The following is a 24,693-nucleotide window of genomic DNA, read 5'->3' on the forward strand; positions in this document are numbered from 1 at the left end:
GTTTAAAAAAAAAAAAAAAAAAAAGAAGATGGGGCTTCCCTGGTGGCGCAGTGGTTGAGAGTCCGCCTGCTGATGCAGGGGACACGGGTTCGTGCCCCGGTCCGGGAAGATCCCACATGCCGCGGAGCGGCTGGACCCGTGAGCCATGGCCGCTGAGCCTGCGCGTCCGGAGCCTGTGCTCCGCAACGGGAGAGGCCACAACAGTGAGAGGCCCGCGTACCGCAAAAAAAAAAAAAAAAAGGATGAATTATTGCACTTAAGCGTGAACAATTTTCAAAACCATAATGTTGAGTGGAGAAAAGAAAGCCACAGAAGATTACATACAACATGACACCATAGTGCAAAATTCAAAAACACTTAAAATTTAATGATCAAGTATGTGAAAGATAAAGAGGAAATTTATAATACTGTTACACAGCATAGAGGATCTTTGGCTGAAAGGGTAATATTCTGTTTCTCGATAGATATAGAGGTTTGTTTTATTTTTTTTAGTACCTTACACCTACATAATATATAAACTCTTTAGCTTTTCATTGCAGTAAACACATATAGAGAAAAATGCACCAACTGAATATGTCCATGTAGTCATCACCCAGATCAGGAATCTGATAACATCATTACATCATTACTGCATCTAGAAGACCCTCTCCAGATCACTACCAGTTGCTACCACCCCACCAAGAGTAACCATTACTTTTTCTTTCTGTTTAGATCTGAATTTATTTTTAAATTTTATTTTATTCAAATATAGTTGATTTACAATGTTGTGTTAATTTCTGCTTTAAGCAAAGTGATACATTCTTTTTCATATTCTTTTCCATTATGGTTTATCACAGGATATTGAATGTAGTTCCCTGTGCTACACAGTAGGACCTTGTTGTTTATCCATCCTATATATAATAGTTTGCATCTGCTAATCCCAAACTCCCAATCCATCCCTCTCCCACCACCCCACCCCACCCCACCCCACCCCCAACCACAAGTCTGTTCTCTATGTCTGTCAGTAGGTTTCACAGATAAATTCATTTGTGTCCTATAAGTGATATCATATGGTATTTGTCTTTTTCTTTATTTTTGGCTGCATTGGGTCTTCGTTGCTGCGTGCGGGCTTTCTCTAGTTGCGGTGAGCGGGGGCTACTCTCGTTGTGGTGCTTGGGCTTCTCGTTGCGGTGGCTTCTCTTGTTGTGTAGCACGGGATCTAGGTGCATGGGCTTCAGTAGTTGTGGCTCACAGGCTCTAGAGCACAGGCTCAATAGTTGTGGCACACGGGCTTAGTTGCTCCAAGGCATGTGGGATCATCCCTGACCAGGGCTCGAACCTATGTCCCCTGCACTGGCAGGCAGATTCTTGACCACTGCGCCACCAGGGAAGACCTCTTTTTTGTTTGTTTGTTTGTTTGTTTGTTTGTTTTGGCCGCGCTGGGTCTTCATTGCAGCATGCGGGATCTTTGGTTGCAGCATGAGGACTCTTAGTTGCGGCGTGCGTGTGGGATCTAGTTTCCCGACCAGGGATCAAACCCAGGCCCCCTGCATCAGGAGTGCAGAGTTTTAACCACTGGACCACCAGGGAAGTCCCTGTTTTTCTCTTTCTGACTTACTTCCCTTAATATGATAACCTCTAGATCCATCCATGGGTAACCACTCTTTTAATCTCTAACCTCATAGATTACTTTTGTGTGTTTTTGCACTTTATGTAAATGAATCATACAGTACGTGCCCTTTGTTTCTGGCTTCTTTACTCTCATCATGTTTGTGGGATTCAACCTTGTTGCATGTCATTGTGGTTTGTTCATTCTAATTGCTATCGAGTGTTCCGTTATGTGAATATACCACAGTTTATTTAGCCAATATACAGTTGTACATTAGATATAGTCTTTGGTATGCATGAAATAGTTCATCAAAAACAATTTTTAAAAAATAGCCTTTAAAGATAAATAACACATTGGGACTTCCCTGGTGGCACAGTGGTTAAGAATCCGCCTGCCAACGCAGGGGACACAGGTTCGATCCCTCGTCTGGGAAGATCCCACATGCCGCGGAGCAACTAAGCCCGTGCGCCACAACTACTGAAGCCCGCGCACCTAGATCCCGTGCTCCGCAAGAAGAGAAGCCACTGCAATGAGAAGCCTGCGCACTGCAACGAAGAGTAGCCCCCGCTTGCCACAACTAGAGAAAGCCCGCGCTTAGCAACGAAGACCCAGAGCAGCCAAAAATAAAAATTAATTAATTAATTAATTTAAAAAATAAAGAAATACTTTACCAGGAGCCTTTTTTTTTAAATAAATAAATAACACATTCAAAACTATTAGAGCAATATGAAGAGCTGCCTTAAGAGAGTCCTTCCTGAGGCAAAGGGATGAATCAGTGAATTCTCCAGGCCCCTGCTATCCTTCTCCTTGAGTAATAACTTAATATACTCATCAGGGGCTCAGAAGAAGTCTGTGATGTGCCAGGCAGCCACAGAGAAAGTCATTCTAAGTCCTTTAGGGAGTACTGACTGGATGTGCAGTCTTGCGCTGGGTTCCCTGGAAACCAATATGAAGACTCAGCTTCTTCCCTCATGGCTGGTGTCTCTTGGGCTGGAGGAGAGAATACGGAATGTACTTCCAGACTGATGGGAGGTGGACAGCCGTGACCCCTTCTGCACAGGCTTCTTCTTAGCGCATAGAGTCTTTTTTCTGAGTCCTTCAGCTGGTGTGGAGTCTGAAGGGTGAAGAGGTCATCTTTGGAGTGGCCTGAACTTGGTCTTCTCCCTCTTGGCACAGAAAGGTGGTTGTCACTTTTTCCCCCATTAGACATGCAGCTGGGCTTTATCTCCCCAGCATTCCCATCCCCTTCAAAGGCCCATGTCACTCCAGACTAGGGAGTATGGGCCTTTATCTGGGCTCTGTTTCCTCCCTGGGGATAGCAGGTCCCAGGCAAGAGAACTTGGTAAGCTCTCCCCATGGCTGACTTATTCCTCCTCCTTCTGTGCCTACATGGGCTCCCCCAGGCCGCTGCAGGTAAGGAGCAGGAGTTGAAGGGTCCTTCACCTATTCACAGGGCTGGGAGGGACTGCTGCTGTTTCTCCTTAGCGGCCTGGGGAAGGCATCTGTCTCAAGAAGATAGATTTACCCCAGTTGACCTCCCCCTGCCTCTAATACTGGGAAAGATCCAGAGTCAGCGAGGGTCCAGGTCAGGTACAGTTTCCTTTAGAAAATAAGAACGGACAAGTGAATGCTCATCCAGAAGAGGAGAAACAAAAGGGAGGGGGATGGGCATTTGTCAACTATTCCAGCCTTTTCCCTCTTGCCCTCAGATTCCCTCACTTGCCAGGAGAGGTGGGGAAAGCCCCGCCCTCTTCTCTCCACCTTACTTTTTTGTTGCTGTCACTCGAGAAAAGTGCTCACAGTCAGGCCCAGTGCTGGGGGGGACCCCAGAAGGGGAAGAAGCCAGGGGTAGGAGGTTGACGGGTGGGGTTGTTGACCTGATGGAGGTCTCTGGCCTCACACAGCCCCCTCCCCACAGACAACATCCAGGCCATCTATGTGGCATTGGGGGAGGCAATGGAGCTGCCATGTCCTTCACCACCCACCCTGGATGGAGACGAATTCCTGTCCTGGTTCCGCAGTCCTGCAACAGGCTCCTCCACTGCTTTAGTGGCCCACGTCCAAGTAGCCAGGCCAGCCCCAGACCCTGGGAAGACTGGAAGGGAATCCAGGCTCAAACTCCTGGGAAACAACTCTCTGTGGCTGGAAGGGTCCAAGGAGGGAGACGCTGGGCGGTACTGGTGCGCCGTGCTGGGTCACCGCCACAAGTACCAGAACTGGAGGGTGTATGATGTCTCCGTACTCAGAGGTGAGTGGGGAGCATGCAGATCAGGGGCCACTGGGAAGCAGGGAAGCCCAGACAAAGAACTGAGGAGTCCCTCTCTCCCTCCAGGATCCCAGTTCTCTGCGAGGGCTGCAGATGGATCCCCCTGCTCTATCCTCCTGTGCTCTGTGGTCCCCACCAGACGCCTGGACTCTGTGACCTGGCTGGAGGGGAAGGGTCCTGTGAGGGGGCGTGTGCAGTCCTTCTGGGGTGATGGAGCTGCCCTGCTCTTGGTGTGTCCTGGGGAGGGGCTTCCTGAGCCCAGGGGACGTAGACCAAGAAACATCCGCTGCCTCATGCCTCAGAACAAAGGGGTCAGCTTTAGCCTGGCAGGTAAACTGATGGACACTAAGGGAAGGGATGTTGCCTCCGACACATCCCGCACTGCTAGCTAGGGGAGGGGGCGAATCTGTTATTGGCTGTTTTTATCCTCCGCTGCCTGGAGGAGGAGGGCTTTTTTCTCACTGACTGAATCTGTAACAGAGAAGGGGGCTGGTTAAGCCAGCTTTCTGATGGAATAGACCATCAGTCAAGAGGGAGAAGAGGAATTCTGGTGGAAAATACCTTTGTTTAGAAATAGGATAATCTATGACCTTTGTGGAATATCCCTTAGCAGTGAGGAAGAAGGTAAGAATTATTGCTGGGGCGGTTGTCTTTTGAAGAAAGGATATATGCACTGATGTTATAATGGCCCATTGATGGTGGAGGCAGAAGGAGAAAAAATATATAATTGTTTTACAATAAGAAGTCCATTATACAGAGAAGGAATGCTATTGGATGTAGAACAACCCATTTACAAGGCAGGAGGGAGGAGCAAATGATCATTATTTTCGTAAGCAGAGGCCAACTAACAGGCAGTGACTGGGTTCTATTTCCCTCTACATCCTCACACCTAGTCTGGGGTCTGGCATGTGGTGGGCACTCAGCAAATACCTGTGGAGTGGATGAATGGAAGAATGAATAAACACAAGGCATTTTCTTTTTTTCTTAAAAGGGTGGATTACTGTGAAGGGCTTGAGGAAAAAATCCCAGTTATGGCTGGTGGTCCACCCTGGAGTTAGCCATCCATGTGTAGCCAGGGGGGCATCACCACTCTCTATCAATGTTGGTTTATGGGATCAGGGTGAGAGGCCTGGAAACAGGCAAAATGGGGCGGTGGATATTGGGGGCAAGGAAGCCTTCTTTTGGAAGAGCCCAGCAGACTATGGGGGAAAGCCTTTCTTTGGGGCATGAGGGACAGACCCCCCTCCCTGCCTCCCTCCTCATCCCTCTCGTCTTGCCCTTACCGCAGCCTCCATGGATGCCTCCCCGGCCCTCTGTGCCCCTTCCACAGAGTGGGGTGCACCCTGTATCCTGATGCTGCTGCTCATAGTGGGCCAGGGGTTCACCATCGTGGTCCTCAGCGTCATGCTCTGGAGGCGGAGGGTCCAGGGGACTAAGCACAGAAGTGAGTCCCTCCTTCCCAGAGGGGTGGGCTCATATCTTGCCTCTATACCCTGTCTTCTCTAGGGGAGGAGGGGCGTAAGGAATATAGCTCTGAGTTATCTGTGACTTCTCTGCCACACCTCATATGGCTCTTTCTCCCCAGATGCCTCGTTTCCTCAGTTCAAACCCGAGATCCAGGTCTATGAGAACATCCATTTGGCCCATCTCAGGTGAGGAACAACTAGGGGGCAGAGGCTTAAATCCCAGAGGAGACTGAGGTTGGGGTGGGGATGGGATGCTGGTTCCTGAGGACGTGGAGAATAGAAATTCTTAATGTCTTTCCACTTTGCAAAACCCACAGGCCACCTGCCCCTAAGACCAGGTGATCTCAACGACATCTGCTGGGAAGTGTGACCTGCTGTCTCCCTGGCCATCTGGCACCTGAAAGATTCCCGAAAACCTTGGCAAGGGGGCAGGGGCTGGGAGTGCTACTTCACAGTCCAGCTGGTCTCCAGCAGCCAAGCTTTCTCTGTGTGTGTGTGTGTGTGTGTGTGTGTGTGTGTGTGTGTGTGTGTGTGTGAAGGGGCTGGGGGCTGAAGGAAAGGAGATGCATTATTCTGTGATGTCACCTATGAAAAGTGTGGTTTCCTGTCTCACAGAAGCCAGTGGAGGGGTGGCCCTGAGCCTGCAGTACCATGGGGTTGAGGGGAGCTTGGGGTAGCTGGAAGGGGTTGAGGAGGAGTGGGGATGAAGAAAAGAGACAGAGGAATCCAGAGACTTGAGCAGTGGTGGAGAATCAGTTATGGGGGAACCAAAGGACAAATGGGGGAAACTGAAGAAGAGAGAAGGGAAGAGGCCCAAGTCAGGGTAAAGGGAAAGAGATGGAGAGAGAGAGAGAACAAATAGAAGTACAAAGTGGGAGGACTGAGGGACAGAGAGAATGGAAAGAAGACTCAACTTGCCTCTAAATTAAGCCAGATCCCCACCCCTGTCTCATCCTCGCAAAGAAAAGAAATTGAGAGAGAAGCACCTCTAATCAGACCCCAGACTTCCTCAGATGGAAGTGGAGGGAACTGAGTCAGGATGGGGGTACCTGTGCCCCCCCTTATCCTAGGCGCTCCACTGTGGCATCCGGAGCAGGGAGCAGCTTACCACCCTGACATCCTGGGGGCCCCTGGGCAGGAGTGTCCACCGTGCTGGGTGGGCGAATTCCCTGGTGGGGTGAGTAATTGGGCCCTGCGTGCTTGGCTGTCAGTGAACCAGGACAAGTCTGGGCTGGTGAAGCGGGGGAGGGCACCGGTGCTCCCAGCTCCTAGCCTCACACAGAAATGAGCTGGTCTCCCGGCCATACCCTCACCACTCCACGAGGGGCCCCTCTGTGTGTCTACTCAAGCTTAGGCTTCACTGGAGAAAAGCTTTCTCAGAAGTCTTACCTAAAGCCTTCACGCTGCAGTGGCTTAAGCTAAGTTAACGGCAAGAAGGAGGATATCAATGACAGATGGAGGATGATGTGAAAGTTGTGGTTCACGTGCCAGCACCCCAGCCCAACCCACCAAGCAGGTATAGTTTGCTGTTAGAGCACATGTGTGTGCGCATGCACACACACACACACACACACACACAGACACACAGACATGGAGCAGTGTTACTGAACTCCCAGATAGTACTTTTTTTTTTTTTTTTTTGCGGTACACGGGCCTCTCACTGTTGTGGCCTCTCCTGCTGCGGAGCACAGGCTCTGGTCGCACAGGCTCAGCGGCCATGGCTCACGGGCCCAGCCGCTCCGCGGCATGTGGGATCTTCCCAGACCGGGGCACGAACCCGTGTCCCCTGCATCGGCAGGCGGACTCTCAACCACTGCCTCACCAGGGAACCAGAGTCCAGCAGGCGGACTCTCAACCCCTGCTCCCCAGATAGCACTTTTATTATATTTACTCGTCATAGTTCCCCAAGCCCTCCTTACTGACCTATGAAACTAATCTCTCCTAGCAGGACCCTCATCCTCATCACACCTGGTGCCCCTTCGATCCCCTTGCCTGGGACCCGCAGCTCTGTCAAACGCCTGCCTTGCCAGAGGGCTGGGGCTGAGAGACTGCATCAGCCACAGACGTTTAGAAAGACCGGAGATTTAGAACAGGTGTTCTGTATGAGGCTGGGCTCCGGGTAGGTGCCTCTGGGCAGGAAGAGGCTAGAGCAGTGCCCGTAGGAATCGGGTTTGGGGAGGGGTCCGTGAAGGTGCTGGGCCCAAGGGGTGTGAGGTCTCTGTACAAGATCAGGTTCTTGGGCAGATCTCAGAAGTGTCTGTGCAGGTGTTTCCAGGGCCATGGCGATAGTGGAAGAGTCTTGGGCTGCAGGCTGGTGGAGGAGGTGGGCTCCCCAGGTGAGGCTGGCCACGAGGATGAGCGGGGTGATAAGGAGGAGCCTGGGGAGCCGATGCGGCATGGTGGCTGCATCGCACAGGTCCTGCTCGCAGCAGTGGTGCCGAGGAGTGTAGGAGAGTGACCGGTAGGTGGCATGGCCCTGCAGAGAGCGCCGGGTCCTTGGGAGGCAGGCTTTCCGCTGGATGACCTCACTGTTCTATGGGACAAACAGGGGATGCTGAGGCAGGGCAGGAAGGAGGCAAGGGCCAGGAGGCCACAGGAAAGGCAGGACGGATGGCGGTGGGGAAGGCCTAGGGAGTCCTCCCTGAGGTACCAATACTGATGCCACAAACTTCATCATCCTGACACTCGGTAGGAACAAGGTAGCAGGGTTTGGCGAAGTTGCAGGTGTAACAGTGGAGCCGTCTCCGGGCAGGGGAAGTGGCGAGACCTGTGGGGTCGGTGGAGATCAGGCAGGGAGGAGAGGCAAACAGGACAGGTGAGAGGCTGAGCCCAGATTTGAGAACGGGATGCACAGACAGAGGTGATACACAAAGTGGGGAGAGAGGAGCAGTGAAGTGGAGGGAAAAATAGACAGAAATAGAAAAAGAGACACAGAGAAGGGAGGGGGGATAATACAGGAAAAGGAAACGACGCAGAGGCACGAGGGATACAGGGAGTGTGAGAGACACACAGACATGAACAGAAGCCAAGAGAATCAGAGATGAGCACAGAGAATGACACAAAAAACCAGGCCGGGACGGGGAGGGGTTGCCAGTGAAGAAGTTAAGCAGATGGTGCTAAGTCAGATGAGAAAATAGGAATTAACATTGACCAAGGGGCCCAGCAAAGAAACAGGAGGTGAGATAAGGGTCAGGGGAGACAGAGGCTTGTCAAAGATGCCACAGGAAAGAGACAGTTATTCTCAAATGCCTTTGAAAGGAAATTTTTCTTGTTCCACCTCATCAGGCTGTCCTGAGACCATTCCCAGTAGCTTTTCTTTCCAAAACCCCTACAACTCCCTCCTTGGCATTTCTCAGCACCCTCTCCGCCACCCCCCACCCCCAGACCTCAGGCTCCTCCACAAGCCCCTGCCAGCACCACCACCCCACCCTGCACCCAGCCCCCAAGGATTCCCCAGCCCACCCTTATCCAGTGCCCCACCGAGGAACAGAATGCAGAGGAAGATGCTGGAGGTGCCCATGGCTGGACCCGGGGCTCAGGAGTCTGGGAGAATGTGACCTGCACCCAGAGATCCTAGAGTTGGAGAGATGGAGCATCTGAGTGAGACAGGGAGGGAGCAGTAAACAAACACACCTAGGGAGTGAATCTGAGGGTGGGGGACCAGATTTGGCAGACTGACAGAGCAGGGACCCTGTTCTCACAATTCTCACATCCTCCCTGTCTCCTACTAGAGCCTGCTCTTGCCTTAAGGGTGTTCTCCATTCCCGCAGCGTTGGTCTGTTACTCTTAGCTGCGTCTGTCGCTCCTGAACCGCTGTCTGTCAGCGTCTGTCACTTCCCCTCCTACTCCTTTCCCTCCCTCCCCTTGTCTCAAGCTGTTCTTTGCTCTCTCATCTCCTTGTTTTTGTTTCTCTGTCTTTTGTCCTTCTGTGCATTTAAGTCTGTCAAGGTCACTCTCCTTGACCTTGAGCCCCGGCCCAGAGTTGGCGAGCGGTGTTTGAGTGTGGGCTCAACAATCCCCCACCCACCGGCCCACACACAGAGCCCAGCTGCAGCTGCATAAGGGAGGACGCCGCCCAGCTTCCCATTCCTTTGATCCCCCCAAGCCTCAACATTCTTACCCCGTAATTATCTCTCCCAGCCTTACTGCATTAGAGGAAGGAATCATGGGTGCGGCCAGAGGGACTGATGTGTTTCCACCGGTGCAGGGATGAGGGTCAGAAAGACCAGGAAGGAAGGCAACGATAAGATTTGGGGAGTACGGGTGGTAGAGTCTGGAAGACGGGGGCTTAAGAGATTGGGGAGAAGAGCTGCACCTGGGGAATCAGGGCAGAACGTACTGGGAGTAAGAGGCAGACAGGGTGGGGGAGATGTGAGGTGGAGGTGAGGCAGAGGAGACACAGTTATCCACTGAGCAGCAGTTTTCAAAACATTTGTCTCAGGACCTCTTTACACGCAAAAATTACTGAACACCCCAAAGAGCTTTTCTAATGTAAGTTATATCAATATTTGCTATATGAGAAATAGAAACAGAATATTTTAATAGGTTCATTTAAAAATAAAAAAACAATAAACTATTACGTGTTAACAAAGCATAGTTTTGCGAAAAATAATTCCTTTCCCAACAGTACAGTGGGAAGAGTGGCACGGCTTTACCCTTTGGGGAATCTATTTAATGTTGGGCTTAATAGAAGAACTAGAAGATGGCTGGGTTTTCACATCTGCTTCTGCATTCAACCTGTTGGGATTTGTTGTTTTGATTGAAGTATCTGAAGAAAATCTGACAGATATGTAGTTGGAAGAGGAAGACGGTGGAGGACCCTCTAAAAGGGCCTTAGGGACCCGCAGGAGATCTGGGGCCACCGTCTTAGAATTGTTCCTGAGATGGAAGAGTTTGGGGATGCCAGAGGATGCTGAGAGCTCTTTCTCCTGTGGGGGCCCCTCCCTGTCCCCACTGGGGCCCCGGTGGCTGCTGGAGGAGTCTCTTTCCTCCCTTTTTATTGCCCTATAAAGCCCAAGGCAAGCACAACTGGAGAAATCCCGCGCGCAGCAACGAAGACCCAATGCAGCCAAAAATAAATAAATAAAATAAATAAAATTTTTTTTTAAAAAGCCCAAGGCAAGGGGGGTAAAAGGCTGGCAGAGCAGGGCCAGGGAGGCGGGTGGGCGGGAGGGAGAGGCGCTACAGACACAGGCAGACACAATGAACCCCCTGTTTGCTGGGATCCCGCTCAGCGCCCTGCTGTGGGCTGCCTTGGGTAAGGAGGCAGCCAAGGCGCCTGTCACAAAGGCCCGTCGCCCTGTGCCAGCCGCCCCCCACCCCCGCCCAGTTCCAGCACCTCTCCTCTCCTGCCAGGAAACCGCAAGCGGTGCTATGACTGCGGTGGAGGCCCCAGCGGCTCCTGCAAAGAGACCGTGACCACTTGCGGCCAGGGCAAACGCTGCGGCTTCCTGGAGGGCAAACCCCAACCAGACCTGAGACAGACCAAGCCATCTGGAAACCGTGAGTCCTCCGTTTGTCCCCCTGCCTCCAGCCCCTACTACTTCAGTCCTTCTGGCTTCCAGAACCTTCCAGGCTCAGTCTGGCTCTGGGCAGATGGTGCCGCTGTCAGAGTGGAGCGGTCTGTAGCCCCTTCTGGCTCCTGGCACTGAGCCCCTGGAAGCCCGCTGTCTGTGTGGCCCCACCCCCTCCTCTCTACCCTCCAGAAAGACTCTCAGAGGCCCATTCACTCACAAATGGCTGAAAAGCTCCCTTGAAGGCAGGGACCGAAACATTCAGCCAAACTTCAACTTGCAGGCATCAGCTAAGGACCAGGGAGGTATGTGTGTGTGTGTATTCTAATTTTTTTTGTTTCTAAATAATTTTAGGTTGACAGAAAAGTTAATTTTATTAGAAAAATAGTACAGATCAGTACTGTATAGCCTCACCCAGTTTCCTCTAATGTTAATGTCTTATATAACCATAGTACAATTAGCAAAATCAGAAAATAACACCGGTACAGTACAACTAACTAACCTACAGACCTTACTCAATTTAGCCAGTCGTCCCACTGATGTCCTTTTTCTGATCCAGGACCCACACCAGGATCCTACATTGCCTTTAGCTCTCCTGTCTTCTTAGTTGTCCCCACTCTGGGACAGTTCTGAGTCTTCCTTTGATTCCATGATCTTGACATTTTTGAAGAGTCCTGATGAGTTATTTTATAGAACGTCCCGCAATTTGGATTACCTGATATTTTCTCATGATTAGACTGAGGTCGTGAGCTTTTGGCAAGAAGTGATGTTGGTCCCTTTCAGTGCATCCCATCAGGGATTCACTTGGTTTCAGGGAGGTGTGTTTTTTTTTTTGTGTTTTTTTTTTTGTTTTTTTTGCGGTACATGGGCCTCTCACTGCCGTGGTCTTTCCCGTTGCGGAGCACAGGCTCCGGACACGCAGGCTCAGCGGCCGTGGCTCACGGGCCCAGCTGCTCTGCGGCATGTGGGATATTCCCGGACCGGGGCACGAACCCGTGTCCCCTGCATCGGCAGGCGGACTCTCAACCACTGCGCCACCAGGGAAGCCCGACAGGGAGGTGTTTTTTGAGGGGGCAGAGGATCCCTTTGGGCTCCTTGGAATCACATCTGCTCTGCCCCAGAAGGCAAGTCCTCAAGCCAGGACTCCAACAGCCCAATCTCATTCTCTCTCTCAGCCTCAGTGACCTTGATTCATCACCATGCAGCCTGCGTGGCGGCCCATCATTGCAGTCGAGTGGAAACAGAGGTGGTGGGAGACGTGACTTATATGACCCACAGGGACTGCTGCGTCTGCGACCTGTGCAACAGTGCTGTGGCGAGCACTGCAGCCCCCGCGTGCATCGTGGCTGCAGGGGTCACCGCCCTAGCCTGGCTCTTGCCAGGACTGTGGAGAGGGTAGTGGGAGTAGGGGAAGGCAAGGGAGCAAGGGAACAAAGGGGATCTGAGGTGAGAAGATAAACACTCCTCTGTGAGCGATTAAAATCTACCGACCACTCTAGAGCTGACTGGAAAATTCCATATTTTGTTGATGGGAGGGCTGATGGAGTAATGTGGGGCAACCAGGCTCTAGTTTAGGGGTTATCAAGGATCAGTGGACTTAGTTGCAATGGTGCACTGCTTAACCAACTAAACCCCAAAGGACAATGGAGAATCTGCCCTATGTGACTCCTGCACCCTGTTGCTAGGGAGAATCTTCCTTAGCAACGAGGATCACTGAGGGGAGCAGGCTCTGGGCTGAGTGGGGGCCACCAGGAATCAATGAGCCTTGTTGTCTGGGCTTGTTCCCCTTCCCCGCATTTGCAACTTGGCTCCCAATATGACTACTTGGAATTGAGAAAGGAAATGTAAGCACTGTGATAGGAGGGTGGCTTGGTGCCCCACATACTGGGCCAGGTGAGGCCTCTGGATCTAACCTGAGGGACTGAGGCCTGGAAGAGGGTCCCAGGTCCCATCCCCATGCAACTCTCCTACCCTTTCTGAGGAGCCCTCAAGCCAGACTGCACCTCTTTCTTGGCAGTACGTCAGAGGTGTGGCCTAAATTTAAGGTAAATATTGCTTCTCCAAACACTGGGCCCTGTACGCCACCCCCCAGACACTGGAAGAGAGGATGGAAGCCTGCAAAACCTGTTTTTCCGTCTGCCCCAGCCCAGCGTCTGAGAGAAACTCCCTGAAGGGTTCTTGGGTGAGTGGTGAGTGTGAGGGCTGAGAGTGTTATTTCCTGGGAGGGCGCCTCTGACAATAGATCTTCTGATACACAATTGATCATATACAGACATTTATTACTCAAAATGGAAAGGGGTGAGCAAGGGGATGAGGTACGTATGGGAGCCAGGGTTTGGAGAATCAGCTCATACAGTGAGGTCATCAGGTCCTTCCTGGGAGCCTTCACTGGGGACAGGACAGAAACCCCATTTCAGGCCCAGATTCCAATCCCTCCTCACATAGGGCACAGGGGAGTTCAGGAGGCAAAGTGCGGAGCCCTTCTAGGAGACGATGGAGGATCTGGAGTGGTGTCAAGGGAAATGGAAAGAGACTCCAGAGAAGCAGAGTGGAGGGTGTGGGATGGAAGGATGGATCGGGGGACCACCGTCTAATTAAAGAAATGTGAAGGGTCTGGAGAAATGCTTTTCTGAGCAAAAGGAAGCAGAGGATACGAAGACACAAGAAGAGAGGCTAAGGCAGGTGGGAGGAGGGGCAGCCATGGAGCGAGTCTCAGTGCAACAGCCAGAGGCTAAGGCCAGCCAAGGAGGTAAGGAGGACAAGGGCCAGGGCCGGGGTGGGCCGAGGGGCTGGGTTATTGCAGTTGTCCTTGTTGCAGCAGGTGGTGTTATAGGTCAGGCCTAGCTTGTGGTTGGTTTGGTTGAAGGCCTCCCGACAGGGCTCTTCTGGTGTGCCACAGCGTAGGTTGGAGAAAACCCACATCTTCCCTGGGGTTAGGAGGGGGCAGTGGGGACAGTTAAGATGGGCACCTGGCATTCCTGTGTCCACCTCCCCACCCGTGCACCCCACCCAGGCTTCCTTCCTTCCCAACTCTGCCCTTGGTCTTCCCCTTCTGGATCTCTTCTCAGTCTAACCTTTCTCCTGCACTTCCTTACCCTGCCCCTCACCCCAATCCTGGTCCTATCACTTGCTGCCCATGACGCTTTGGACCTGTTACTGTCTCTTTTTGAGGCTGTTTTCTCAGTATAATAATAGCACCCACACTTCATAGGGCTGTCATGAGCATTAATTGAAACAATCCTTGTAAAGACGTAGGATGGTGCCTGGCACGTAATAATCCTTGGCCAAATATTATCACTGCTGTAATTCTCTGTTCCACCTCAGCCCCAGCCATAGAGTCTCCCACTGGGCCTCTCTCCCCACTGAAGAAAGGAATGTTACCGAGGTACACATTTGTTGTCAGGCATTGCTGTCCTGGTTCCAGGTGGCAGAACTGCCGGTCCACACAGCCCAGCAAAGGGACCTTGTAGCAGGAGTGACAGCGAATGTCAGCTGGGAAGACACAAGTCGGGCTGAAGTGACGGAATGTCTGACTCACCTGGGGATGAGCCCAGCTGGTGGGCACGGTGGAGAAGAGCCAATCAAGTAGGTATTCTGACCTGTTTGTTCTGGTAGGGACAGAGAGGGTGAGTGATGCAGAAAAAATGCAAGTTGGGTGAGGGTGGAGTTGCTCTGTGAATGGCCCACACCCTAAATATCTTCCTTCACTCCACCCCATCTGGAGATGAGTCTAGAGATGCAGAGTTACCAACAATGGGGCTGGGGACAGATGAAATGTGAGAATACCACGGGGAAGGAATGGAGGTGGCGAGGGAGGAGATGAAGGAATTCAGAAGAGGTCACAGATGGAGTCTTGAAATAGGAAGAAACCTTAAAAGTAAAAATCATGGTGGTTACAACACTTGCAGAAATGGCTTGGAACTTGAGGCTGGCAAGAAAGCCACCTGGGGCCAGATTAGCAATGTATTCTTCACCTCCTGGGGCCGCCAAGAGCATGGGAAGAGGAACCGGACTTGAACTGAATCCTCCCACCCCAGTAGCTCTCTGACAGAAAGGAGAAGTATCTGGGAGACAGATCATCAGAATCCATCCGAGCACTTTGCCAAAATGGAGAGGATGGGTGCAGAGAGGCAGAAGGTGGCACCCCGAAAGTTTCTGCCGCATCCGATTCAAGGTTTGAGGGACGGAAGGGTTCAGTCAGTGGGTGGAGGAGCCTGGTGACTGCACCTCAGTGAAACTCACCTCACCCTGGGGGTGAGCAACCTTGGCATTCCCTCCCTAGAAGGCCGGGAAATCTCCCTGGTTCCCTGGGAGGTTCTGAGAGGTCACTGGAGCCCTCCAGAAAGCTTGTGTTCCTGGAGGTATGCACCTCAGGGAGGAGCAGGGGGGCGATCTAGGAAAGGCCACTGCTCGAGGGACTGAGCACAAAGTCCCTGATGGAGTAGATGGGAGGAGGGGTCGCAAAAGAAGCCCCAGACTGGTTGCCTAGATTTCTGGGAGGACGCCCTGGCTGAGTGCAGGTGGTGAGAGGAGAAAGCAGGTAAGCTGGATCCTGGAGAGTTCTGTATCAGCGTGGGGCTGGCAGGGGAACTGGATATCAGGGTTTCCAAGGAGTGGGGAACAAGGGACCTGGAACCCTGGGCAGGTTAGAAGAGTGCGTCTTGGAGGTGGGGAAGAGTCGGAAGATGGAGACACGGGTCCTTGAGAAACAGAGCAAGGACCCTGTCACAGCAGGGCACAGGAGAGCTGAGCCAGTTGGGTCTGGGGGCGCTTGGGCTCTTGAGTAACGGGTAGTGTAGGGCAGTGCCTGGGGCAGGGTGTAAAAGTCCTAACCAGGTGAACCAGGTCCTCGGGGCCCCCAGGTGCTCACCTGAGACCCAGCAGAGCAGAGAAGACAAGGTGATCAGCAGAAGGCCTTTCATGGTGAGGGTCCTGAGAACGGTAGCAACAGCAGCAGCTGACAGAGTAGAATTCCAGGGATCCTGCTCTGGGAGTTGAGTGGCCTTTTTGGAATTTATAGCCACAACAGTCCCGCCCTACCTGGCCTCTGGGGGCCCCTCCTTCCCCATTTAGGGACGGGCTAAGCGGGACCCAGTGGGGCAGTAGGGATGGGGATGGCAGAGAGAGGTGGGGAGGGTAGGTAGGTGCACTAGTGGCCAACTCCATTTTGGTTCTTGGTTTCAGTCCAAGACACACCCTCCTGGCCCCCAGGAGTAACATCCCTGTCTGCCCAGTCCTCTGAAGAAGTATCACCAAAGGCCCCTGTGATGTTACAGTGGCTGTGGTGGTGGCAGTGTCTGCTGGTTCCTGGGAAATGGACAATGGGGTGTGGCCCAAGCTGACTGCAAAATTTTGCTCCCTGGGGGGCATTGGTAGGGGTATGTGGGCAGAAATTGAGCACCAAATTAATCTCAGTCCACTTAGTTTTCCCAACCCCTCCTCAGCCACAGGATGGAGGAGTACGATTTGTGATGTGACCAAGAGCTTCTGTGATGTCAAAGCAGCAGAGGCATGGGCTGGAGCTGCCTGTTAGGGAGGGGCTGCCTCAGGCCCCCTGAAGGTTCTCAGGACCTCATCCTGGCTCCACCTGGGCTTGGCCTGGCCTTGGGTGCTCCAGTGCAGTGAGGGCTGATGAAGTCCTGGGTGTGGGGCTGTGCACCTGCTCCAAAGCACCTCCCCAATCAAAACCTGCCAATTTGGGCGGGCCACCTTGGGCCGGGAGGGACGAAGTGGGCACAGAGGGGTGAGGTAGCAGCTAAAATAAGAATAGAAATAGTAATAATGGCAAGCATATAGTACTCCTATGTCTTTGCCATTGTTCTAGGCATTTACTGGGTATGACTTTATTTAGTTCTCACAATACTCTGCGAGGTAGGTGCTTTTATTCCCATTTTACAGATGAGCAAGCAGGCCCAGAAAGGTTAAGCGACTTGCGCACATCACGCAGCTAGAAGGTGAAGTCGAGATTTGAATTCAGACAGCCAAGATCCAGAAACTGTGGTGTTCCCGGCAACTGCTATGCTTCAAGAGTTAAAGTCAAGGGCTTCCCTGGCGGCGCAGTGGTTGAGAGTCCGCCTGCCGATGCAGGGGACACGGGTTCATGCCCCGGTCCGGGAAGATCCCATATGCCGCGGAGCAGCTGGGCCCATGAGCCATGGCCGCTGAGCCTGCGCGTCCGGAGCCTGTGCTCCGCAACGGGAGAGGTCACAACAGTGAGAGGCCCGCGTACCGCAAAAAAAAAAAAAAAAAAAAAAGGTCAAGGTCTTCCCTGGTGGCGCAGTGGTTGAGAATCTGCCTGCTAATGCAGGGGACACGGGTTCGAGCCCTGGTCTGGGAAGGTCCCACATGCCGCAGAGCAACTAGGCCCGTGAGCCACAACTGCTGAGCCTGCGCATCTGGAGCCTGTGCTCCGCAACAAGAGAGGCCGCGATAGTGAGAGGCCCGCGCACCGCGATGAAGAGTGGCCCCCGCTCGGTGCAACTAGAGAAAGCCCTCGCACAGAAACAAAGACCCAACACAGCCAAAAAAAAAAAAAAAAAAAAGAGTTAAAGTCTGCTAAAGTGCTTGTGTAAAGGGCCCCAGCATGAATTCTAAGTGAGCATTGGTTGAGGGCTGTGAACCTGCCTGCAAGGATTCCCAGAGGGATGTGGGCAGCTGGTGGCCCCTCCCCCACCCCTTATCGGAGCCCCCAGACCTGCGGTCTCCCCCTCCACCCCCCTCTGATTTCCCTCCGGTCTCCTTCGCTGATTCACTGGCCTCCTCTTCCCACCACATCGCAGCCATGGCCTTGGTTCTGCAGCTGCTGCCGCTGCTGCTGTCGAGGGCCCAGGGGAACCCCGGGGGTAAGCCATCCCAGGAAAGTCGGAATGGGCGAGGAAAGACTGAGGCAGGAGGAGGAGGAGACCCGGTGCGGGTAGTGGGGGGGATGAGATGTGTATGGGAAGATCCAGGCTGGCGGGAGGGTAGAGGAGAGGGAAAAGGCGTAAGGGGGAGGGGCGTCTTGCTCTGTGGACTTGCCTTGACCACCGTCCCCCGCAACCCCCCCCCCCCCCGCCTCCCCTAGCTTCACTGGACGGTCACCCCGGGGACCGGGTGAATCTCTCCTGCGTAGGGGTCTCGCAACCCACCCGCTGGGTCTGGGCACCTAGATTCCCGGCTTGCAAAGGCCTGTCCAAAGGACGCCGCGCGATCTTGTTGGCCTCACCGAACGGAACCCCCACCGTGTCTCCCGTCCAGCCCTTTGCTGGCCGCCTACGTGCCCTGGACCTTGATATCCGGCGGCTGGAGCTACTCCTGAGCGCGGGGGACTCGGGCACCTTTATCTGCAAGGGCCGCCAAGAGAACGAGAGCCGTACGGAGCTTCACGTGCTGGGGGACCGGGCCTATTGCAGAGCTCCGGGGCCTACCCACGGTAGGTCCAGGCCTTCACACAAAGGGGACCTAACTCAGACACACGCCCCCGTCAGGGAGGAAGCCTGGTCTGGGGGTTCCTGAGTGGGGGAGCTAGCTCTCTGTCCCCGCACCCTGACCTCGGCATCCACCGCGACCCCGCTTCCAACGTTCCCGCAGGGTCCGTGTATCCCCAGACTCTAATCCCGCTGCTGGGCGCTGGGCTGGTGCTGGGACTCGGAGTACTGGGCTGGGCCTGTTGGCTGCGCAGGTGAGCTCTAGGGGCGGGGCCTGGTTGAAAGGCTCGCGACCAGAGGCAGGAGGGGCAGGCCCAGAACTTTCGCGGGCCAAAACTACAGGGAGCCCTCGGGTGTGGTTCGGAGACGAATGGGGGAGGTCGGAACTTGCGGGCGAGGCCCTGCGCTGGTGGGTGGAGCCCTAGCTAAGGAAGCCAAGCTAGAGGCCGAGCTGGCTCCAAGCGTGGGCGGAACTATCTGTGCGGGTGGGAACCTAGGTTGTTTTGCTGGTCAGAGCCGGCCTGTTGCTGGGTTGTTGTTGGCGCGTCCTGGGGCCCAGAACAAGCGAGACAAGATTAGTGGTTCTTAGAGACTCTTATCCATCCCCTACAGGCGCTCGCCCCCTCACCCGCCTCGACCACCCCCCAGATTTGGTGAGACTAACTCCACCCCATTTGCCTTCCCCGCACATTCCCCACCCAATTCCTGAGTCTGAGCCCTTGCCGGGAGCAGACAAGTTGGTCACCTTCTCTCAATCCTTCAGCTCTGTCCCCCCCCACATAGTTCCATTCGTGAAAGCGGAGCCCCAGAGGCCAGTAGAGGAGGAAGAGCCCAAGATTGCAGGGGACCTGGACCAGGAGCCGGTAAAGGTTTGGGGGTGGGATGGGGGCTGGCCAGAATCCGTGAGTAAAGTGGACCAAGAAAGACAGAGGCTTGGATCCCCAAGGGAGTCAGACATCTGAGACCCTCCTACCTTCCTCCCCACCTTTCAGAGCCTGCTCTACGCAGACCTGGATCATACGGCCCTCAGAAGATCCTGCCGACTGTCCCCAGTGGTCCCTGCTGATGCCTCCACCACCTATGCGGTTGTAGTTCGAAAGGAAGCCCTTACTACCTCACAAGCTGGGGGCTCCCAGCTCTCCATAACACCCCTCCCCTTCTTGGCCCTTCACCTGGAAAAGGAAGGCACCATGGGATAGAAATGAGCACTAGACTGGGAGTCAGGAGACGGAGGATCCAGGCTATCTCTGCTGCTGATTTTGGTCCCCATCTCTCACACAGCTTTCAGGTCTCCTTCACCACTGATGTCCTTAAACCTGATCAAGCCCTGTCTCCCTATCTTAAGACATCAACAGCTCCTAGATTTTTGCCCTCTCTTCCCTTCTCTCCACAGTCAAGCTCTTTGAACCAAGGGCCTACACCTGTCTCTTCCATTTTTCTCTTCACTCCACTCCCACTGCTCACGTGCTCGCCATGAGATTGCCAGTGATGTCCTAATAACCACACCCACTAGACATTTATTAGCATTCATCTGGCTTGGCCTTTGATCGCTCTTATTTAAGCTGTTTTTCTTTAATGCTGTTGTCTTCCTTCTGCACTCCTCATCCTTGCTCCCTACCCCTGCAGTATTCTCCACCATTCCAGGTTTGTCTTTTTCTTTATCTGCCTTCTCCCTCTCCTGGGATGCTGTCATCCACAGCCAGTCCTCAGCCTTTTTCTGTGCAAGCAACATCCATAACTCTCTCCAGTTCAGATCTCTGATACGAGATTTCCAAACTGTCCCTCAGACATCCCTGCCTGGCTGGCCCTAGGCATTCTGCACACAGCAGGTCCAAAAGCCAACTCACTGTCATCTCCCAAGCCACTTACCTAATCCTTCCTCCTCTGCATTCTCTCTTGATCAACCCCATTGCCCAAGCCAGAAATGGAGAGTCATGTAGACCTCCTTCCTCTCACTCCCACAAGATAAACCAAGTCCTGTCTTTCTATTTTAATGTCACTGTCAAATCCACACCCTTTTCACACCCAGCACTGCCACCTGAATGTACTCTTTATTTCCTCCCTGGATTACCCATAGCCCCACCTCATCCTCCTGCCCTTGTTCTCCTCCCTGAAACTAGAGGTATTCTCCCCAAATGCTAACCTGCTCCTGACAGCCTATATTTCAGCAGTATTTCAGCTCTGGACCCATGGGCCTCAGCTTTGGGTTCAAGGTGCTACAGTACTCTACTTACTCTCCAGGCTTATCTCTGTCACTCAGTGCCTAGAACAGGACAGCCTTAGAGAAATTCTCCCCAGCCCCCAAATGCGCCTTTGCCGAGTGCAATTCCTTCTTCCTGGATTAGCCTTTGCCTCCTCCCCACTATCTGCCTGGCTAATTCTTATTTATCCTCAGGACTCAGTTCAAGTGTAGCCTTTGCTGGGAAGCTATTTCTGACCCACTTTGCCCACCCCTGCATACACTCTGATGCCCTACAGAGCCCCCTTATTTCTCTCATAGCAACAGCCTCCTGTGAATTGTTCCATTACAACCTGTATTTCAATTTATAAGAAATTTTCACGTGAGTCCCCTGATATCAGGAGACTGACCCTTTTTATATCACTGCTAAGCCTCAGTAAATGAGTGAAAATGAATATCCCTGGAAATGTCATTTCCTCCTATCAACTAGGGATGGGCTGTTGATCTCCCAGTCTCTGAATCATCTGACATTTAGATAAATTCAGTGAGTGATTCACCCATATTTTTTCTCTGCCCTGTACATGCTCCCCATCATAGAAATTCTGTCCTGTCCGTCTTGTGCCCAAGCAGCTATGACAGGGCTGGACAATGAGTCAGTGAGCACTGAATGATGAATGAAGGAGGCCTGATGAATGAAGGAGGTTTGATGAATGAAGGAGGCCTCCTTCCCAGCACTGACCCCAACCTCAGGTTTCAGCCCTGCCCTTGACCCCCTGCCCCAGTAAGACACCAGTCGCAGCCCAGTCGCAGCCCGGTCTAAAAGGTCAGTTCTGTTTTATTAGTTCTTGAGGAGAGGATTCACCCAGTGACCTCCATCCTTTTTCTCACTCTATGCCCTCCCCCTACCTTGGGGCCATCTCCCCACTACTACCTATTCACTGTCCTCTATCTAACCTTCCTTCCCCTTCTACTCCTATGCCACCCTGCCCCTGGTCAGCCAGGACCCCAAGGCCAGGCTCTCAGCTGTGGGGGCGTGTGCTGAGCACCAGGCAGAGGGAGCTGAGCCCAGCGCCTGCCTTCTCCAGTTCCGAGCAGGACACAGGTACCAGGGTGACGTCAGAGAGCTTCTGCAGTGCCTGCAGGGAGGACAGTGTGTGGGGAGAAGGGAGTAAGACCCCAAGGCCCACAGCCAGGGCCCCATTTCAGCCAGCCCCCCACCCTGGCTTCTAGAAAAAGGTACCCCTTCTTCCTCCCACTAGGGAGGCCTGAGCCCCATTTCTCTGGTTGTTGTTGGTGGTGGAGCTCCTGCCTTCTCTCACCTCCTGGCTGTTGGGCAGGTCCCCGCCTCCACGGTGCAGGAGGAAAGGGGGCATACCAGGCAGCCCAGGACGCAGAAAGAGACAGTCAGCCGCTGCATCATCTGGGAGGGTCAGGGAGGCATAGGGGTGATCCGTCAACACTGCCATTGCCTGGGGGAGAGGAGAGAGGAAGCATGCAAGGCTCAGAGCCTCTCCACAACTGAGTCCGGCTGCCCTACCACCGCTAAGGGCTGGGGACAGAGTTACATTATTGTGGAATAATAATGACAGCAATCACATAGCACTTACTATGTGTCAGGCACTAAGTGCTTTAATTAACTTGTCTAATTTCCACCTCGGACTCACACGCAGTTCTTTCCACCTGCTACCCACTTCTCCCCTACTTCAGATCCCACGGGTCGGTCCTGTCCATCCTTCAAGACACAGCTTGGGTGCCCTTTAGGGAGTTTCTTGAAACTCGGGAAAACGGTGTTAATTGCCCCTGTTCCTCCGTGTTGCAGCTGTCTGTCCCGTTTATAATAACTTCTTGTTTTCACACGTGTTTTCACATAGATGGACAGCTCCATGAGGGTAGGGGTTGGAGTTAATTCTCAGAGCCTCCCAACTCCCTGCCTCCCAGGCCCGGAGCCACGCCCACTTTTGTTGGCCGCGCCCCAACCTGCCCCACCCCAGCCCCAACCCCTTCTCACCCTGACAGCTTTTTGGGCAGCCTCGCTGCTACCTGCCACCACAGTGCGGGGTCCCCCCATGCCGCAGAGGCCACGCAGGTGGGAGGGGCTCGAGACCGGCACCGTGGAGACGGCAAAGTCCTAAGGGGAACAAGGGAAAGTATTCAGGGACGCGGGAAGGGTGAGAGGATACCCTCAAACACAGGCTGCTCTCAGCCTCTTCCTCCTCTGCGCGGCCCGCCCCGCGCCCCCGCCCAGGTCCCTCAGACCCCCATCCGCTCCCTGCTCCCCCCATCCAAGGCTGGTCCCGCTCCTCACCCGGAACGTGTCCGCCACGATCTCAGCTCCTCGGTGATTAGTCCACCTGGAGAGGCCTACGAAAAACTCCCGGCCTGAGCCCAGGGAGGCCGTCGAGGTATGAGGCGGGAGTGGGTTGGAAACAAGGCCCGAGATGGCCCAGTCTCCCAAAGTCTGCTTCCCTGTGCCAAGCCCCAGGGTGCAGGCATCCCAGCCTCACCGGTGAAGAGAACATCAGTGCCATCCAGCGTCGCGTTCTCGTCCCCCATCTCCACAATTCGGAGCCCCAGGTCCTGGAGGGCTTTGCGGACGCCATCGACCTTAGGGCAGGAAAAGAGGGCGCGAAGCGGAGACATTCCCACCCCCATTCTTCCCTTAAGCCCCAGACGTCCAGATCCTCCCGTCCCCCTACCCCACCCGTGCCCAGGCGCTCACCTCCGGCCTGCGGGCGGGGCTCCAGGGCCGCGTGATTAGGGCCGTATCCCCTTGGATCACAGCGGTGTCACCAAGCAGCGGTCCCAGCGGCAGCGACTCTTCAGGAGGCAGTTCTAATAGCTGCAGCCCCAATCGCTGCCTCAGTTTACCCCCCAGCACCCCATGCTCCCTCTGAGCTTTGGCTAGGTCCAGAGCCGGAAGGCCAGCCCCCGCACCCTCCCCCGACGCCAGGCTCTCCGGGACCCCCCGGATCAGGGCATGGGAACAGCGGCCCAGCCCCTCCCCTGGCGTCCCCATCCCATCCACACAGACGCCCCCTCCGGATGCGCTGATTTCTCAGTTGTCTCTTTTTAACTTCACCTGTCTGGGAGAAGAAACAGAACGGGGGTAGGCAGAGAGAGACATGCAAAGAAGGGCATAGGGGGATGGTTAAAAGCGCCCGGGTCTTCCTCCTGCCATCTCCGGGCGCCCCTCCCACTCCGCCCCACCCCCTCCAGACCTTCCTCTCCTGCCGACCCCACTCCACCCCGCATCCTCGCGGGTCTGCTGCTTTAGGGGAAGTCCGAGGAACGAGATCGGGATCGCTAGTCTCCAAAACACCTGTTGCCCCTGCTCGGGGTCTTCGAGAGGTCCCTGCCGGGCGCCCCTCTTGGCAGCCGCTAGGATGCGCTCACTCCCAAAAAATGCAGCGGCCCCGCCCCCTTAACCCTCTGCTGCTCGCTGCCTTAGGGACCCGAAGTGCGGCGAGGAGCCCACAAGGGTTATGGGACAGGAGAAGACAGCTGGGGAGAGAGTCAGGACCTGGGGGATGAAAGTCCTGGGTGTCCGAACGAGAACGGGAGAGAGGGACAAGGAGGGAGCAATTAGAGCCTAAGGAGTTAAACATCCTCTCTACCCTGGCCGGTCACTCCGTTCCTAGCGCGACCCAGTGTAAACCAGACTGAGTCCCGGAGGACTGGGAGAGGTCTAAAACGAAATCCGAGGGGCGGGGAAACGGGGGGGCGTGGTTCTGGGGAGCAGGCACCGCTCCGGGCGCCAGGACCTGGTGCCCCAGTCTCCCGATCCATCTTCCCCAAAGTCCACCCCGACTCAGCTCCGCACCCAAGTGTCGACCCTCTGCACTGTCCGGCGCAGGCACGGGCCCAGCACCCCCAAACTCCCCACACACACACGGTCCGAGGAGCACCTCCCACCGGACTCACCTCCTGCGGCCACCCCCACTCTTGCAGCTCTGTGCTCTTGGCTGGGGCCCCACCCCCTGAGGACAGAGTTGGTGAAGAAGAGAGTCGTAGTCTTCAAGCCTAGGGGATTGGAGCTTTGGCTTTGAGGGGTCCCCGGGTAGGCGCGCTCAAGTACTACAGTGGGTCGGGGGCGCGACGGTCTGGCGGCTCCGGGGCATTGTCTAAGCGGGACGGGGCGGGGCTCCTCGATGTCACGCCCATTCCGCCCTGCTTTGCCGCGCCCACTCCATGCCGACTGCGCCCCCCCTTGTCGGAATTCGGCCCCGCCCCACGAGCTCTGCCCAGACCCACCCAGATCTGGTCGGCTCTGGCGGC

General features: G+C 54.3%; 5 protein-coding genes across 8 annotated transcripts; 3 read left to right on the forward strand and 2 right to left on the reverse strand.

The window, feature by feature from the left end:
* Nucleotides 1-2,943: 2,943 nt before the first annotated feature.
* LOC309828675 (lymphocyte antigen 6 complex locus protein G6f-like) lies at nt 2,944-5,510 on the forward strand (the record flags this gene model as incomplete). The annotated part of the gene is made up of 5 exons (XM_082664177.1): nt 2,944-3,001; nt 3,507-3,836; nt 3,921-4,184; nt 5,143-5,298; nt 5,440-5,510. 5 exons carry the CDS (start codon nt 2,944-2,946, stop codon nt 5,508-5,510), a joined length of 879 nt encoding a protein of 292 aa, XP_082520303.1.
* A 5,012-nt stretch (nt 5,511-10,522) lies between these two features.
* On the forward strand, nt 10,523-12,235 carry LY6G6D (lymphocyte antigen 6 family member G6D; the record flags this gene model as incomplete). 2 transcript variants are annotated; one of them, XM_082664178.1, is made up of 3 exons in its annotated part: nt 10,523-10,577; nt 10,676-10,822; nt 12,009-12,235. In XM_082664178.1, 3 exons carry the CDS (start codon nt 10,523-10,525, stop codon nt 12,230-12,232), a joined length of 426 nt encoding a protein of 141 aa, XP_082520304.1. In that variant the 3' UTR covers nt 12,233-12,235. The 2 variants fall into 2 exon arrangements, 1 of the variants encoding a protein (XP_082520304.1); XR_014297344.1 differs by lacking the exon at nt 10,523-10,577 and adding an exon at nt 11,026-11,138 and having other exon boundaries at nt 10,695-10,822; nt 12,009-12,103.
* An 856-nt stretch (nt 12,236-13,091) lies between these two features.
* LY6G6C (lymphocyte antigen 6 family member G6C) lies at nt 13,092-15,826 on the reverse strand. The gene is made up of 3 exons (XM_082664323.1): nt 15,704-15,826; nt 14,215-14,325; nt 13,092-13,760 (listed from the first exon to the last, which is right to left on the reverse strand). The coding sequence occupies exons 1-3, from the start codon at nt 15,753-15,755 to the stop codon at nt 13,546-13,548; spliced, it is 378 nt and encodes a 125-aa protein (XP_082520449.1). The 5' UTR covers nt 15,756-15,826; the 3' UTR covers nt 13,092-13,545.
* Nucleotides 15,827-17,614: 1,788 nt separating this feature from the next.
* On the forward strand, nt 17,615-19,438 carry MPIG6B (megakaryocyte and platelet inhibitory receptor G6b; the record flags this gene model as incomplete). 2 transcript variants are annotated; one of them, XM_082664580.1, is made up of 6 exons in its annotated part: nt 17,615-17,675; nt 17,897-18,244; nt 18,403-18,493; nt 18,852-18,892; nt 19,023-19,102; nt 19,232-19,438. In XM_082664580.1, the coding sequence occupies 6 exons, from the start codon at nt 17,615-17,617 to the stop codon at nt 19,436-19,438; spliced, it is 828 nt and encodes a 275-aa protein (XP_082520706.1). The 2 variants fall into 2 exon arrangements, with proteins under 2 accessions (XP_082520706.1, XP_082520707.1); XM_082664581.1 differs by lacking the exons at nt 19,023-19,102; nt 19,232-19,438 and adding an exon at nt 19,003-19,022.
* Nucleotides 19,439-21,229: 1,791 nt separating this feature from the next.
* On the reverse strand, nt 21,230-24,542 carry DDAH2 (DDAH family member 2, ADMA-independent). Of its 2 annotated transcripts, none has more exons than XM_082663633.1 (7): nt 24,340-24,542; nt 23,138-23,501; nt 22,923-23,022; nt 22,724-22,797; nt 22,427-22,546; nt 21,738-21,887; nt 21,230-21,554 (listed from the first exon to the last, which is right to left on the reverse strand). In XM_082663633.1, exons 2-7 carry the CDS (start codon nt 23,432-23,434, stop codon nt 21,438-21,440), a joined length of 858 nt encoding a protein of 285 aa, XP_082519759.1. In that variant the 5' UTR covers nt 23,435-23,501; nt 24,340-24,542; the 3' UTR covers nt 21,230-21,437. The 2 variants fall into 2 exon arrangements, with proteins under 2 accessions (XP_082519759.1, XP_082519760.1); XM_082663634.1 differs by lacking the exon at nt 24,340-24,542 and adding an exon at nt 23,637-23,802.
* Nucleotides 24,543-24,693: the final 151 nt, after the last annotated feature.

This window comes from Grampus griseus (genome assembly GCF_964374135.1).
Source record: "Grampus griseus genome assembly, chromosome: 10".
Lineage (NCBI taxonomy): Eukaryota > Metazoa > Chordata > Mammalia > Artiodactyla > Delphinidae > Grampus > Grampus griseus.